This window comes from Tripterygium wilfordii, chromosome 21, assembly GCF_013401445.1.
Source record: "Tripterygium wilfordii isolate XIE 37 chromosome 21, ASM1340144v1, whole genome shotgun sequence".
NCBI lineage: Eukaryota > Viridiplantae > Streptophyta > Magnoliopsida > Celastrales > Celastraceae > Tripterygium > Tripterygium wilfordii.
The window spans coordinates 16,194,113-16,211,004 of record NC_052252.1 but is presented as its reverse complement, the minus strand read 5'-3'; the positions used below and the strand labels follow the sequence as shown (position 1 = coordinate 16,211,004).

Genomic DNA, 16,892 nt, shown 5'->3' with positions numbered 1-16,892 from the left:
GGGGAATGAGATGCACATATATATAACCAGCTTTAATTAACCTTCTAGAGACTTATGATCTGTCTGCATCGAAAGCTCTCAGGCAAGTATAGTCCAATAATCCCTCACAAATAGGCACCAGTAGGTTTTTACAAATGGTCAAGGAACAACTGGAGAGGGGATGACTAAAATGCATCAGAATTTCACAAATTAACGGAAAGCTAATAGATGGCCAAGAAAATGAAGTTAATGTATAGGCGACAGACTAACAGGAAACGATTAAACGAACAACGAGGAAATCTAAATGATAAATCCAAGAGAAATATTCTCAAATCTCAAAACCTTTTCGCAGAACACTATGCACTCACAAAGTTAAATTCAAGTTTCTTTATACACAAGAAGAGGGAGGGAATGGGGGAAAAGGGAAGCAAAAAACAAGGGAAGCAAAAAAAATCCTTGTCATTAATTATGTTAATCGTACCTCCTAAATCTCCAGGCAGAAATTGAAAAGAGTGGTCTATCTTGCCAGCACATCACCAAACAACCATCATCTTCCTTGACATCATATCCATTATAGCCCTGGCCCTGCTACATCCTTCTTGCCTGCATAATACCATAGTAGTTGAAAGGCACCCTTCCAAAGCATGCCAACTCTAGCCTTAGAATCCACTTCTCAAGCTTCTCATGCCTCTCCTTCCTCTCAGCGCCTTCATATGCAATGATAATCTTAATTTCTTCCCCCAAAAGCATCTTCTCAACCTTTTGAAGCTCTAACGATGTTCTTGATATAGTAGACTCCATACAATCAAACAGTGCAGCATAAAAGTTCAATGCTTCCATGACCCTCTCCATTAAAGTAGACCCATTATAGTTTGACTCCTGCTATAACCATCAGCATTGATCAAAGGATCCAAAGTACACTTCGAATAGCTCCCCATTTTTGGGGAAGTAGCAAGAGACAGCGGAGATGATGCAGATGCTGAATCTGGATTCAGGCTATACATATGAACCATCTTTCTCCAGCCATTCTCCCAAGGTCCGATGGCCCATCTGCAAGCCTCTCCGCAACTGATTAGGGTTTGAACTCTTTGATGCCGATGGTGAATTTGTCCCAAGTATCTCATTCTCATTCTCCAAGAGAGAGTGCAGCCGAAGTACAGAACTGACAGCAAGAGCTTCTTCAGTCTTACGCAAGCTTTCAAGATCAATATTCTCTAGTTTGCTCACTATAGGATTGAATTGGAATGGGATGTCTAATTTCTCAGCTTCTTCTGTCAAACGAAAAGTCATATTATCTAACACCTCTTTCTGCTCATGAATACCTGTGATTCTCAAATGAGATGCGCCTTCTGGTCGTGCACTTAACATCTGAAGAAGATTAAGCCAATGGGCAGGCTCAAATGAATATAGATCAATAATATGAACCATCTTCTCTCCTTCCATAGCTTCTACGATGGCCTGATTTGTGATCACATATGAAATCTTTAAGAAGGGACAAAGCTCAAAGAACAATCTTTGAACAAGAATTTCTTCAGAGACAAATGATATTTTGTGGAATTCAGAGCTTTGTGCAGACCTGACCAACCTTTATGCATACGGAGCCTCAGTGAAGTAAGCAGCTATCCGCTGCATTGTGTCACCATCAGGACAAGCAAGATGAGAAATATGCTCAAGGCCAATATTTGCCTTTCAATGCTATCAGCAGCCACATAGTTAGCACACGTGACAAGAAGATGGTTCAGACACAAACCCCTGTCTTCAAATTTAATCTCCCTCAGCCAATGGTAAGGCGATCCTAATCCAGGAGAGAGAGTCATCTGGGAAAGAAACGGAAGTGGCAATGAAGTTACAGATGATGCTCCCTCTTCTTGAGCAATACCTGCCATCAACATCAAAATTGAACTTGGGCGTGCCGGGATTTGGGGAATATAATAATTCTTTCACTCAACTGCCACGAGATCTGTGCTTTTGTTAACAAGGTCAGACTAAGTTTAAAATCTTCTAGCAAATCACACAAAACAAAAATGGATTTTAAACAAGTCACAAAGCAGAAAGAAGCTAGCAATTGTAGTTTCATTGTCCGATAATGCAGAAATTGAAAGAACTTGACCACTGACTGATAACTGGAATACACATTGAGGGAGTAGAAAACAGCAGCTATACTTATAATTCTGTGATACGATAAACAAAAATTAACAGAACAAGCTCAGTTCAGCGGAATTCCGATATCCAAATCTTCTACTTTTACCTTTTAAATATTATTTCAGGAACAGAGTGTGAAGCATAATCAACACAAACAGATAACCTTCAATTCAATCGAGATCACAAAGCATGCTCAACTGGGTATTTTATCAGTTCTCTACTTCGACCTTTCCTCTACAAACAGGGCAAATCTTACAATTATAAACGAAACTCAAATCACAAAAAAGGAAAAAAAAATCTAGACCAGGAAATACAATTACAAAAAAAACTTGGAGCAGAGACAGAGGATTACCAGAGTAGGAACACTCCTTCCTCCCGTAAATCGACAATCATACAAAGCCGCAAAATAAAATTCCTAACTGGGTTTTAAAGTTTACTGAAATCCAACAAAAACCCCCAAGAAAATCTGCAGGCTTGGGGACCCCAAATCTCCTAATCTCTTCAAAGTGTGTTAGGAAGAGGCCACAAGGTCTGTGGTCTAGGGTTTTGTTGCAGAACTGGGTGAATTTTGGGATCAAAGTTGTTGTCTTGAAGGACTTTCCATAGCAGGGTTGGCGACAAAAGAAGAGGTTGTCCTTTGGGAAATCAGAGGAACACGGAATTTCTTGAAATACGCCCCATGATTCTTTCGTATCTTCCTAGTGTCGGTCTCTTTTGTTAATGTGTGAAGTGGATTGGAATAATAGGGTGTCCCAAAGCTTTGTTATTGTGCTCCTGTCAAGCATATGCCTTAACAAAACCACCACCCCCCTTGTGTTGCTGCTTAGAAGGTGATAGCGGGGATTGCAAGGGAAACTCTTACAATTGCCAACAAAACCTCAATTGTTTTCTTTTGCAAAACCAAAGACCACCCATTTGGCACTCTCTCACATTAGCACAACAAGATGGTTTGGGATAGCCTAATTAATTATCTCTTTGGATTTACGATGCAGGGCATCCGAAATATGAAATCTTCGGTCTGCCTGTGATGATTTGCAAGTTTCTTACAACAACAAACAACAAAAAATTTATTTTATTTATTATCAACTATAACTAATACTAGCCATTAAAATTTGACAAAATATTCGACAGTTGGCTTGCATTATCTTATTGTAGTGCTCTTTTGTGTGGTGATGATGGTGTTAAGAATGGCAAGCATTTCTCTCTTGTTGGCTTCTTCAAGGGATGCTCCAATTTAACCTAGATTGGTAAAAATAATATATATAATTATACACATATAAAATGCCAAAAGTTTCTGAAGTCACATATAAATTACCTTTAAATTATTAAGTAGATTCAATTTTTTATTTAAATTGGTCCCTTTTTTTTAATATAGGGAAAGAGGATGGGAGGCTCGAACTCGAGACCTTTGTGAAATACCACACACATGAATGTCATTTGAGTTACTCGTGGTTCCCTTTAAATTAATTCCCTACTTCCTACTATTGGATAATGCAATATACACACATTTATACATGCAATAGATAAGAATTCACCCTAATGTCTTTACATATGGGCAGCCTCTATGAGACAAACCATAAGTTCCTTATGATAAGTGGACAACTCAAAGCATCCACACTTTTTCATTCTGTGGACCTCAAAATGATTTAATTTACTGTATTTTAGAGAATCTGATAAGAAAGGTTGATGTGAAGTACTTGCATATGGTTTTGTTGTTTTAACCATATAAAAACATTTCCGCATCTACATATATACTCAAGAGACTCTGTGGTATTTAAAAAAAAAAGTCCAAGTTCTAGCCATGGTTGGGTATGTGAAAATGTGTAACTTTTGTAATTAGGTTGTGTTAGCATAAAAAAATAGATATATGTATTGTTTTATATGTACGTGTGTTAAGTAACCACTTTTAGCTACCAAGTAGTGTTCTTCTGACCTCCAAAGTAACTCCCATGGTTAATCACCCATGTTTTTTTTAACCACACGTGTAACTATTACCCATGTATTTGTCTAGTTCTACTAGGCCTACTTGTAAAGGGATATTCCTTCACCGTTTTGTTTAATAACTTTCTTTTTCTTTAAACATTTTTGCCCTTTGAATGGAGACTTTTGGTCTTGGAAGCGAACTTTTAAAACCCATGTTTGAACTTAGGGATGGAAAAAAAATGATTATGGATCGAACAACAACATGTGTTTACTAAATATTTACATATTCGAACGTTAATTTGAATTGGATTTTGGACATACTTAATTGACCAAACCCAAATTGGTTTCAATCCGAACAAATAAATCGGATGATAACCTAATCTGAATTAGCTAAAGTCCGGACAAGATTTTAAGCTGGAGAAAAATTTTGTGTTTGAATCTGAATTTCGGACATATAACTTAGTTTAATTCGAGTCAATCAAATTCGTTCATTTGGATCGGACATAATTCTGCCACCCCTATTTGGACTTTGTTCAAAGGGGTTGGAACATTCGCAATCGTTTGATTTTGGTACGGTTTGCAGCGAGGAGCAATTTTTGGTTGTATAGAGGTTGTGAGAAAGAAAAGGAATAATATTGGCATTTTGTGCAATGAGAGGTAGCTTCTTGTCTTATAATGGAGGTATCGGTGTTAACAATGTATTAGTGAGGGTGTTCTCAAGGGGAGACAATTTGTATGTTTGTGGCCGGACATTATTAGTGCATTTTGGACCCAAAACCATAGCTAATCCAATGTTGTTTGGATTATGTGTCCAAAACAAATTCTAAAGAGAGACCCACAAAGCGCCTATATATATATATATATATATATATATATATATATATATATATATGTTGTATTACAAGTTTTGTGGACTCTTCTAACCTGAATTTCACTATATATAGTAATTAAGAAGTGGACATTTGACAAAAAGAAAAAAAAGTGGGGCTCACTCAAGGGGCTTAGAATTATCATTAAAAAAGAAGAAAGAAATAATTAAATTTAATTTAAGATGGTTTATGTCAAAAATCCACACCCCCATATACACCAACAACAACAAGTCATGTGGGTTGTCCAGTTCCTGTAGATACATCGGACCCACATGATTTTGTTCCTCCTAGACCCAGTAAGTGGGCTAAACCTAAGAAAAGACCTTGATAGTGTAACGAGGGAGAGTTTATCCTTATAAAATGTGAAGAATTCTCACATCTTTTCGATGTTGTACTTTAACTTGTACCTTAACAATTTGGGTGTTTAGCGGCTAAGTTGTGTTTAATTAGATATAATCCCAATCAAATAAAAACACACAATTAAATTGAATCCTTAAAAACAAAAAAAAATAAATTAAATTAATTTGTTCATATGGAACGGCTCAAGTTGATTCTTTTGTAAAATAATTGGAAGCAAATTTTTTGCCTCTATTTAATTAATTATAAAAATTAATATTATCGTACAAGAGCGAAGAATCCTATGATACATATGAAGGCAATATTTGTCGACGAACATGTTAATAGTTGGAATCCTTTGATATCTCCTTCATGAAACAAATTTATATTTCCTTCAAAAAAAAATTGTTGAAAATGAATTTGACATGTATATAATGTATTTTGCACACGTATACATATTGATATACATATATATATACATATATATACAAACACATTGAACCAAGGTTGTAATCAATTAATGGAATGGATGATATAATTTCGAGTAAACTACAATAAGCTACCTTATTTTCATCATCAACTTAAAAGAACTAAGAAACAATGTAGGCAAATTGTTCTCCCATCAAATCATCTATAAGATAAAATATGAGTTGTCAATAATCTTGTGATATAGAATACTCTATATATTCTATTTGATACTTCTTTCTTCTTCGTCTTCTTCTTTTCTTCTTTTAACTCCAAATTAAGAAACAATATGGAACCATTTTCTTCTGCTAAGGTTTTCTTTGTTTTAGTGTTTTGGTTTCAGTTTTCATCATCTTCATCATCTTCATCTTCATCTTTATCTGCATCTTCATGTCATCCTTTGATCAAAGACTCCATTTCCAAACATTGGAATCACACTGCAATATCGGATTTTCGGATCGTGAACAGAAGAATATTATCTGCGTGTCTAAACTCTAACCCTAATATCCAGATCATAATCGACTCGAACAAAAAGCTCTCTGATGATGGATTTGTCAAAGTAAGAGTTAGCGGTATTGCCAATCCTTCAGAGAACGAATGGATCGCCTTGATGTCACCTTCAACTAGGAAGTAAGAATTTTGTGTGTATCATCGGTACCCAAAATAGTAGGCCCCATTGTTGTGCACTTTTCGGTGCTCATTTACTTTAGAAAAAAAAAAAAAAGCGAATGGGTGTCCGCACCTGAGATTGTTGCTCATATATATGTGTGTGATTGTATAGTTACATTATTCACTAATTTATGTTTTTTTTCCCTCTTTTTTTTGCAGTGACGGATTTTGCCCTCTAAAGAGGCTGCTTTATGCACAAACTGGTGATCTTGCCAGCCTCCCTCTGCTATGTGATTATCCTGTTAAGGTAAACAAACACATCCAGACACGCCCTTAATGAAATGTTTCTTTAATTCGTGAGGAAAATGGTTAATGTACCAAACACCCCCTTAACGTTTTGTCCTAATTAATTAGATTTTTTTTCAATTGTGTTTTTATAGACCATTTATTTATTTATTTAGTGCTGCCAAATATAATTCCAATACAATTTATTAAGGCAAAACAACACAGACAAAAACTTAATTTCTCATTATTATTATTACTTGATTTGTGTTTTTAGTTTCGTTTATTTCATGATGCAAAATATGAAAAATACCATTTTAAAAAATTTATTACCACAAAACCAACATAAATATCCTAGATTCCCAAAGACAAAGTATTTTTACCATTGTTTTCTTTGTAATTGGCGTTACTACTAGATTCCTAAATAATTTGTGTTTTATGCCGAATCCAAATCTCCTATAAATAGTAAATTCGAAATTCCAACAAACCTGAAAAAGATTTAATAATATCGATCCCTACATGTGTTCATCACGTGTATATTAACTACTTAACATTCTTATAATATTTGACCGATATAAGATCCTAATCACATATGTATATCCGACACTAAGGCACAATGGTTGAAGAGTGATCCAGACTACCTAAGTTGCACCAACTCAGGATGCAATAGATATGAGAATGGGAAGTGTTTGGAGGTGACTTGCAATGCTACCTTGACATTTCATGTTATCAACTTCAGAACAGACATTTCATTCGTTTTGTTAGCCGGTGGGTTCGGTGCAACTTGCACTTGGGCTCGGACTGATCCTCTCGGTTTTGCTAATCCAAACAAGCCCTTATATGGACATCTCTCTAGTGTCGATTCCACCGGAACATCGGTAATTAACTGACAATCCTTCATTCCCTAATTAATTGAAGGGTTAATTAATTATATATGATATCTTTTCGACAAAATTAAATGGTGCATAGTGTTTGCAGATGAAATTAACATGGGTTAGCGGGGATCGGAACCCACAACATGTGGAGTACGATAATGGAAAAATACTGATTTCGGAAGTTACTACGTTCTCCCAAAAGGATATGTGCGGTGAGTTTTACATACGATGTTCTGTTTATTTTAACGAAAATCGAATTTTTAGATAATTCATAATTTTACCGCGTTTGTTTCAATGATTTATACTTTACATATTTTCATAAAATATATGTTGAAATATGAAAATATATGTTGAAAAACTAACCTTTTTTTCCTCAGTAAAATTATGGATTTTCCAGTGACTTGATTTTCTTTGAAACAAACAAACAAAGCCAATATACCTTTTATATTGTTGTTAGGTGGCGATGGAACAAGTCCTGCCAAAGACTTTGGATGGCATGATCCAGGGTTTATTCATTATGCTACAATGACAGGGCTTAAGCCCTCAGCCACCTTCTCCTACAGATATGGAAGGTATATACATACATACATACATACATACATATATATATATATATATATGTGATCATAATTAATTGGCTTTTAGTGTGGTAATTAATTAATATCTTAATACATGTATATAATTATGAATTCAGCGAATCAGTAGGTTGGAGTGAGACAATCCAATTTAAGACACCACCTGCAGCAGGATCAGATGAAGTTAATTTTATTATTTTTGGTGATATGGGAAAAGCACCTCTTGATAATGCTTCTATTGAACACTACATTCAGGTAAAAAATTAATCAGTTAATTATAACTTTACAAGTACATATATATGATAGTAATTAATCCTAAAACATGTTAATTATCTATGAATATAGCCGGGATCGGTGTCGGTGGTTAAGGCCATGATTGATGAAGTAAATACTGGTAAATTTGATTCAATCTTCCACATTGGAGACATAAGCTATGCTACTGGATTTTTGGTTGAATGGGATTATTTTCTTCACTTGATTACTCCATTAGCATCCAGATTATCTTACATGACCGCGATCGGAAACCATGAGAGGTATTCAATTTCATACCTTGTAAATAATGTAAATCTAGAACAAATTAAATAGAAAAAATTGATTATATACATATATATGTGGTTTTGTATGAATATATATGATCTAGGGATTATGGAAGTTCAGGTTCATATTATGGAACTCCAGATTCAGGTGGAGAGTGTGGAGTTCCTTATGAAACCTATTTTCGGATGCCAATTGTAGAGAAGGATAAGCCATGGTATTCTATTGAACAAGGTGGGGTTCACTTCATTGTAATTTCTACCGAACACGATTTCAGAGAAAATACTGAACAGGTGCACTTACCTTTCTCCAATATTTACTTATCTGTAAATACCTAACAACTTATTTTACAGCGCCAACTTACATTGATTTTGAGTAGTGACTACATATTTTTGTAGTATCAATGGATAAAAAGGGACCTGGCTTTAGTTGATCGATCAAGAACAACATGGATAATATTTACTGGGTAATTAATTAATTAATTAGAACAAAGTATGGATAGATATATAATCTCATATATTAGTAGTTAATTTACACAAAATTAATTAATAAATTAATGTGCAGGCACAGACACATGTATAGTTCATTTGTTGGATTTAGTAATGGAGACAATACTTTTGTAGTTGCTATGGAGCCACTGCTGGTCCAATACAAGGTATATATGTACTTATACCATATATACATATATATATACGTATATATAATTAAATAACATTATGGCCGGACATGATTTGAAGTGTGAAAAATAACAGGATATATATATATATATGTATGTATGTATAGGTTGATCTGGTGCTATTAGGGCATGTGCATAACTACGAAAGGACCTGTGCAGTTTATGGTGGTAAATGTCTTGACATGCCGAAAAAAGATGAAAATGGAATTGATGTATATGATCTCAGCGACTACAAAGCTCCTCCACAGGTTGTTATTGGAATGGCTGGCTTCACTTTGGACAAGTTTGATGAAGAAAAGAAAGTAAGTATATATACATATACATATATATATATATATGTGTGTGTGTGTGTGTATAGATCGAGCACTTATTTACTTACATGTATACACTAATTGGTTTAATAACATGTGAAATTATTTTTTGACATTATTCAATGTAATAATTATTGGGTTGTGACAGTATGAGAGTTGGAGCTTGGTGAGGATTGCTGAGTATGGATACACAAGAGTTCATGCAACAAAAGATGAGCTTAATTTAGAGGTTAATTAATTAATTAATTTACAAAATTTAATTTGATTCACACACACTTATATATATATATATATATTATGATACATAGAATTCTTACCCAATTTTTGTTTTGTTTTGTTTTTGCAGTATGTAAATGCTGAAACAAGATTGGAGCGAGATAGATTCCGTATTATTAAGAAAAAACAATAGCATCCAAACACCTGAAAATAATTAAATGTGGAGCTAAAAGAGACAAGATCACCTTATTAAAAAAAAGGGTAATTAGTTAATTACTAGTTGTTACTAAAAAATAATTAAGGATATCTTTTGTGCAAGAAGAATGCATATATATATGCACAATTTATCCTTAATTTCTTTCTATTTAAGTTGTTGCTTTATGTGCCTCAAAACTCATAGATCCCTTTCAATTTGTTCAACGGGTAAGGTTCAATTTAAGAATATGTTAAGAACAAATATACCATATCGGTTGGGTATGTCCCAACCAATGGGTTTATATATGTGGGCAAAACTCACCCTTATGTCCCAACCAATGGGTTTATATATGTGGGCAAAACTCACCCTTACATGTCAATTAGATGTCCTTTTCGTGGTTTTAAGTGACTTGGATCAAGGCTCAGTTGCTTGGTCTATGAGAAACAAATTCGTGAGGATAATCCGATATATCTACGGGAACCGGAATCCGAAAGCAGACAATATAATTGACATGTATTGAGGTGTGGATTTCTGATAGAATATAACCCCTAAAAATAAAAAACCTTGATGATAGGGTATAATTAATATGTCAAACAAAAAATAACTTGTATATGTATCAAACAAGTGTTCTTAAGATTATTTTTAAGGGTCCATATGTTTCAAGGAAAATCAAAATTTAGAAAAATTCACTAATAAATAAATGAATAACTTGATTTTCCTTCAAATAAACAGAACTTAAGAATATAAAATTAATGGAAGATAATTAATTAAAAGACAAAAATAGAAGAATCAAGTCATTTTCAAGCGACATGACTAAGCCCTAATTGCACTCTACTTCTCAATATACTATTTAGAAGTCAAAGAAATACATCGATGAGCAGATATGGTTGATTCTCTCCCTTCTCTCTCAATAACGTGCCCTCACATTCATAGCATTTAAGAAAATGGTCACAACTATAATTAAGTTGTGCAAATAAGTGGAGAAGAATCACCAATTTGTAGTCAAATAATAAAGCTCTAATTCAGAGCATTCTTATCTTACAACTATTAATTACTATGTCTATATCTTACTATATATATATATATATATATATATATATATATCATTAGAATACGCTATATATATACATAATATAATACTTTAATTAGAACAAATATTGGAGGAATTAAGGTGATGGTGATAGAATAATATTATATGGCTTAATTAAATAAGGAACTAACAAACAATATTTAAGTCAATGACACCAAACCATATATCCTCATCCTAAATTTTTATTCACCTATATATGTGTGTGTGTGTATATATATATATATATAATCTTGTTAGTGGTGAGACCTTAATACCTGCCAAGATACTCTCCAAACCCATCTCTCTCTCTCTCTGTGATTCATTCATCTTTCTTTCAAGTTTCAATATCCTTCCATCTGAATTATTCAAAGCAACAAAAAGAAATGGAACCCTTAAATTATTCTTTTAGGGTTTTCATTATTATTGTTTTAGTCTTTTTGTTCTGTTGTTCATCTTCTTTTTCTTCACCTGTGTTGCACCCTTTGATTCTAGACTCAACATTTGAGCATCAGAACTATACGACCATATCGGATTTTCGAGTTGTAAACAGAAGAGTTCTATCGGAATGTCCATTCATCAACCCTTATCTCCACGTCAATGTTGTGAGTAATTCTTCTTCGAATTCTAATAAGCTTTCTGATGATGAATTTGTTCAAGTCACTATTAGTGGAATTCTCCTTCCTTCACCCAAGGATTGGGTTGCCATGATATCGCCTTCGAGTTCTGAGTAAGAATTTTATATATCTTTCCTCTTTCGATTTTGATATTGTCTACGTCGGACGTGTTTTTCATTGTTAATTATCGTTATCATCATCAAAGTCTTAATCTCAAACACCGGTTACACTCTCAATCGTACCCAAATAGCCCCCATTTTTGGTTAATTAGTTAAAACCTATTACATGAGCTATATTTATATATATAGCATTCACTATATATTATTTTCTGATTCATTTTTAATATTGTGGATTAATCATATATATATATATATATATATGTGATGCAGTGTGGGGTATTGTCCATTGAAGAAGGCTGAATATTTACAAACCGGTGATCTTGCTGACCTCCCTCTACTATGCCATTATCCTGTTAAGGTACGCAACACCCACACCCACACCCACACCCACACCCACACACACGCAATATGTTATATGTGGGCATCATCTTAGGTTTATTCCGCAATAATACTTTTCAAAACGGCAAGACTTTCCAGCGCAAGATATATCGTTATGATGACTATATATATATATATATATATATATATATATATATATCACCGACACAACAATGATTATCATTTATATTTCACATCAAGAATCCAAAACCTTCACGTAACGGTATATGTGGGCATCATCTGAGCTGGTTTATTCCATAGCAAGCTCCATATTTGAAGTCTAGCTTTTTCTAAGTATGTCCTACACGTTATTTGTGCATTTAGGGTTTAGAAAGTAGCTAGGGAGTCTTCATCTTTTTAAGAAAGTTGAGCGGAGTACATGGGGATATTTAAATAATTGAGGGAGGTATTTGTGATTCGGAAAGTGAATTAAGGGTTGGGGGTAGTTGGTGAACCTCTATGTGGACAAACGGTATGAATTCGGGTGGTTCTAAATTCGTTTCCCATTGGGGGCAATATCTTGTAGCCACACGCTGGGCTTTGACCCAACTTGTATCCTGTCGTCAGGTGTGAAACTTTTGTCCGCGCATGCCTGATGGCTCAAGTTTAGACTCATCATATATTCAAATTATCACAAACTAACTTGTATTGTGTTGTTTTTAGTTAAAAAAAAGCACTATCTCTATTGGAGCTAACTAGCATAACTTTTTCAAACATATAATTACAATATATAAAGATGAAGGAAACACATATAACACTTTGATCTTCAAAATGGCAGGCACAGTATGTGAAGAGTGATCCAGACTACCTAAGTTGCAAGAAGAAGGAATGCAAGAAATATGACAAGATTCATGGGAAATGTGTGGTAAACACTTGCAATGCTACATTGACATTCCATGTTGTCAACTTCAGAACAGATGTTTCATTTGTTCTGTTTGGTGGCGGGTTTGACACCCCTTGTACCCTGGCTAGGTCTAACCCCGTCGGTTTTGCTAATCCAAACAAGCCCTTATATGGACATCTCTCTAGTACCGACTCCACCGGAACATTGGTATAATCAAAAACTACTTTAGTTAATTAACAAACCTTAATTGGTGTTTTAATTTGATTATTTGTTGAACAGATGAGATTGACATGGGTTAGTGGGGACTCTAAGACACAACAAGTTCAATATGGAGATGGAAAAACACTATCTTCACAAGTTTCTACATTCACTCCCGATGATATGTGCAGTGAGTATTCTACACATTTATGTGGTATTTATCTCTTAATAATGTTTTTGCAAAGGCTTATTATGAATGCCTTGTCAGCCAAGCTAACCTAGTTGCATATATTTTCAATGATATATATATATATATATATAACATATGTAAGTGATGATGTATATAGGTTCTGTACTACCAAGTCCCGCAAAAGACTTTGGGTGGCATGATCCAGGATTTATTCACTCAGCTGTCATGACAGGGCTTAAGCCTTCAACCAACTTCACCTATAGATATGGAAGGTACTATATATATATATATACACACATACACTAACTCTATATTAGTAAAACATTAATTTTCTCTAACTTCTTAAATCAATTCAGTGATGCAGTTGGGTGGAGTGAGAAAATCCAGTTGAAGACACCACCTGCAGCAGGATCAGATGAGCTCAAGTTTCTTGCTTTTGGTGACATGGGGAAGGCTCCTCTTGATAATGCTTCTATTGAGCACTACATTCAGGTAAAATTAATCAATGCAGACTGCTACAGTCCTTGTTAATCTTATTTTATGTGCTAATAAGGTTTTGTTTTGGAATTTGGGACGGGAATAGCCGGGATCGGTCTCGGTGGTCAAGGCCATGACAGATGAAGTGAATTCTGGTAATGTGGATTCAATCTTCCACATTGGGGACATTAGCTACGCAACAGGGTTTCTAGTTGAATGGGACTTTTTTCTTCATCTGATAACTCCATTGGCATCAAGATTATCTTACATGACAGCTATCGGAAACCATGAGAGGTAACTTTTCTTTTTTTTACAGATTATTGAGAGTTCTAGAGAAAATGAGATTGATATGTAATTTTGGATGATTTTTTTAGGGATTATGTGGACTCAGGGACAGTGTACATTACTCCTGATTCAGGTGGAGAGTGTGGAGTTCCTTATGAAACATATTTTCAAATGCCAAGTGCAGAGAAGGATAAACCATGGTATTCTATAGAGCAAGGTGGAGTTCACTTCACTGTGATTTCTACTGAACATGACTGGACCCCAAATTCTGAGCAGGTACACTTCTGTGATCACTAATTCAGCCCTAGTGAAATACTAATGACAGTAGTTTTTCTGCTTCTCTAGTATGCATGGATGAAAAAGGACTTGGGTTCGGTCGATCGGTCGAGAACACCTTGGCTAATATTTATGGGGTAAGTAGTAAATGTAATGTGTAACTCTTCTTTCATTCACTTCTAATTGTTTGCACAAATTGCAGGCATAGACCAATGTATAGTTCAAGTGGCTTGAGTGTTGACACAAGGTTTAAATCTGCTGTGGAGCCTCTGCTGCTCCAAAACAAGGTATGTGCATATCTATAATAAGAACTCAAAATGAATGCTTTTTCTTTGGTAACTTTGAAATGTGAAGTATGAAAACATGAACTAGGTTGATCTGGTGTTCGTTGGGCATGTCCATAACTATGAAAGAACATGTTCAGTTTACAATAGTCAGTGCCTTGCCATGCCTAAGAAAGATGAAAATGGAGTCGACACGTATGATCACAGCAATTACAAGGCTCCAGTTCAGGCAGTTATTGGGATGGCTGGGTTCAGTTTGGACAAGTTCTCTGATACTGTAAGCAGATCTCTTCCTTACGTGTGTTTGTGTATATATATATACAGACATATATTGGTTGTGAAGTTTTCACATTATTTTGTATAACTAATGACAGACTAATAGTTGGAGCTTGGTGAGGATATCTAAATTTGGGTACTTGAGAGGTCATGCAACAAAAGAAGAGCTAAAATTCGAGGTTAGAACAGAGGAGTCTAAAAACACCATCTTCTATGATTTTAGGAAAAAAGATAAAACTTTTGACTGGGAGAATTCTTACCCAATTTTCTTTTGTTGTTGCAGTTTGTAAATTCAGATACAAGAGAGGTGGAGGATAGCTTCAGGATCACTAAGTAGAAAAGATAACTAGACAGTGGAGCTAATACTCTGTTTCTGTAATGTCAGATGACACCTTTGTAGGCTCTGTTACTGTGTGGACTTGATGGAAAAGAAAATAAATTAAAGAATGCAAAGTACTTTTCTTCCTCAGTCAATGAGTTTCTTGATCCTTGTTGCATTAAACAAAAGAATTAAATTGTGTTGCACAGAAGTAATGGTTTATACAGAATGCAGCTCAGCATATTATCAGAAAGGCATATACATATTATCTTACTTACATTGTACATCTACAAAACTGCACTGACAAATTGGAAGATTTTCCTACTGGCAACGGCGTTGATCTCATTGTTGCTCGGCTTCCTGAACATTTCCTCTTCTGCAGTAACATCACCCTCCTTCTCAAAGCCAAATAGTTAACCCACAATGAGTTTTTAAGTGCAGAGAATCACCAAAGCCTTGCTTTAAAAGCAAATAACATACATAATAATACGCATTCAACTAAAGAAGGAAAAGAATCAAGTTAAGAACTTACAAGAAGAGAGTAGGCATGTATGAGAGAAAGTAGAGTTGGATACAAATCCAGAACTGCTACGAGCAACCTCCTCTATCACTTGTGTGAGACCTGCACTCATTAATTTTAAAAAAATTAAGAAAGCCATTTGCAACCCTATGATAAAACAAATATATCAACTTGTCTTAAGCCACTATTCTTTTCTTTTGGCATCTTGAAGCCAATGTCCTGACACACAGAACTTGAAACTAGTCATCTTTCGAAATATTATATACTTTACTTCACGGAGAAGAAGAAAAACAGTTGATCCATAAATTAAGAGTAACATGATATCGACGCCATAAATTGAGCAGGCTAAATGTTATGATATTGATACGTTGCAGGGCAACTGGATTTCACGACCAATCCTTTCGATACCAACATCGTCATGCAGCTCCAGCCACCATACCAGTCCCTTGCTGAGCTTCCAAATTGTGCAGGCTTCCCTTTTCCTTTTTCCGGCCTAAAAAAATACAGCCGTTTCCTAACCATCCAACTCTAGAATCATTCACATAAAATGAGAAGTAAAATTGATATTTCTCATTAAAATTAGAAAAAAGAATTTGCAGCAACCATAAAAAATTGAATACTCAAAATTCCATACGCTCGAAAGTCCGCTAGCTTCAGCTGCATCAATAAGCTACTGTTTACGCATGAATTCCTTTCCATTTGTAGTCCCCCTAATGACATGCTTCATTCAAATCACTTGAAATATATAACATCAGAATATATATATATATATCTATATATATGACAACTGAGATCTAGATTACCTGTAATGGGTGATCACTAAAGCATATGCCACACAAAAAATTCATACTTTCCACACAAAAAAGGGACCAACAAATAGTAAAAAAAAGAAGAAGAAAGAACAGCATAATAGCCATACTTGATTTGAGAGAGGTCTTTGAGGGTTTTGATTGCACTCTTTGCATTGTATATGTTGGCGTACGCCTTGGAGAGAGTCGTGTCGACGTTCTCCGATATCCCCTTGGGCTTCTCCGCCATTTCTTGCCTCTTCTGCA

At 34.8% G+C, this 16,892-nt stretch overlaps 2 protein-coding genes and 1 pseudogene across 2 annotated transcripts; 2 read left to right on the top strand and 1 right to left on the bottom strand.

Moving 5' to 3' along the window:
• Positions 1 to 278: 278 nt before the first annotated feature.
• On the bottom strand, positions 279 to 3,176 carry LOC119989849 (annotated as a pseudogene).
• A 2,827-nt stretch (positions 3,177 to 6,003) lies between these two features.
• LOC119988062 (probable inactive purple acid phosphatase 27) lies at positions 6,004 to 9,985 on the top strand. The gene is made up of 13 exons (XM_038832964.1): positions 6,004 to 6,344; positions 6,543 to 6,630; positions 7,217 to 7,483; positions 7,584 to 7,692; positions 7,938 to 8,052; positions 8,175 to 8,310; positions 8,401 to 8,588; positions 8,696 to 8,882; positions 8,988 to 9,055; positions 9,154 to 9,244; positions 9,373 to 9,567; positions 9,731 to 9,805; positions 9,923 to 9,985. The coding sequence occupies exons 1-13, from the start codon at positions 6,004 to 6,006 to the stop codon at positions 9,983 to 9,985; spliced, it is 1,923 nt and encodes a 640-aa protein (XP_038688892.1).
• A 1,328-nt stretch (positions 9,986 to 11,313) lies between these two features.
• LOC119988291 (probable inactive purple acid phosphatase 27) lies at positions 11,314 to 15,481 on the top strand. Its single transcript, XM_038833271.1, has 13 exons — positions 11,314 to 11,784; positions 12,061 to 12,148; positions 12,947 to 13,219; positions 13,292 to 13,400; positions 13,558 to 13,672; positions 13,757 to 13,892; positions 13,984 to 14,171; positions 14,252 to 14,438; positions 14,508 to 14,575; positions 14,641 to 14,725; positions 14,811 to 14,999; positions 15,097 to 15,177; positions 15,282 to 15,481. Exons 1-13 carry the CDS (start codon positions 11,441 to 11,443, stop codon positions 15,333 to 15,335), a joined length of 1,917 nt encoding a protein of 638 aa, XP_038689199.1. The 5' UTR covers positions 11,314 to 11,440; the 3' UTR covers positions 15,336 to 15,481.
• Positions 15,482 to 16,892: the final 1,411 nt, after the last annotated feature.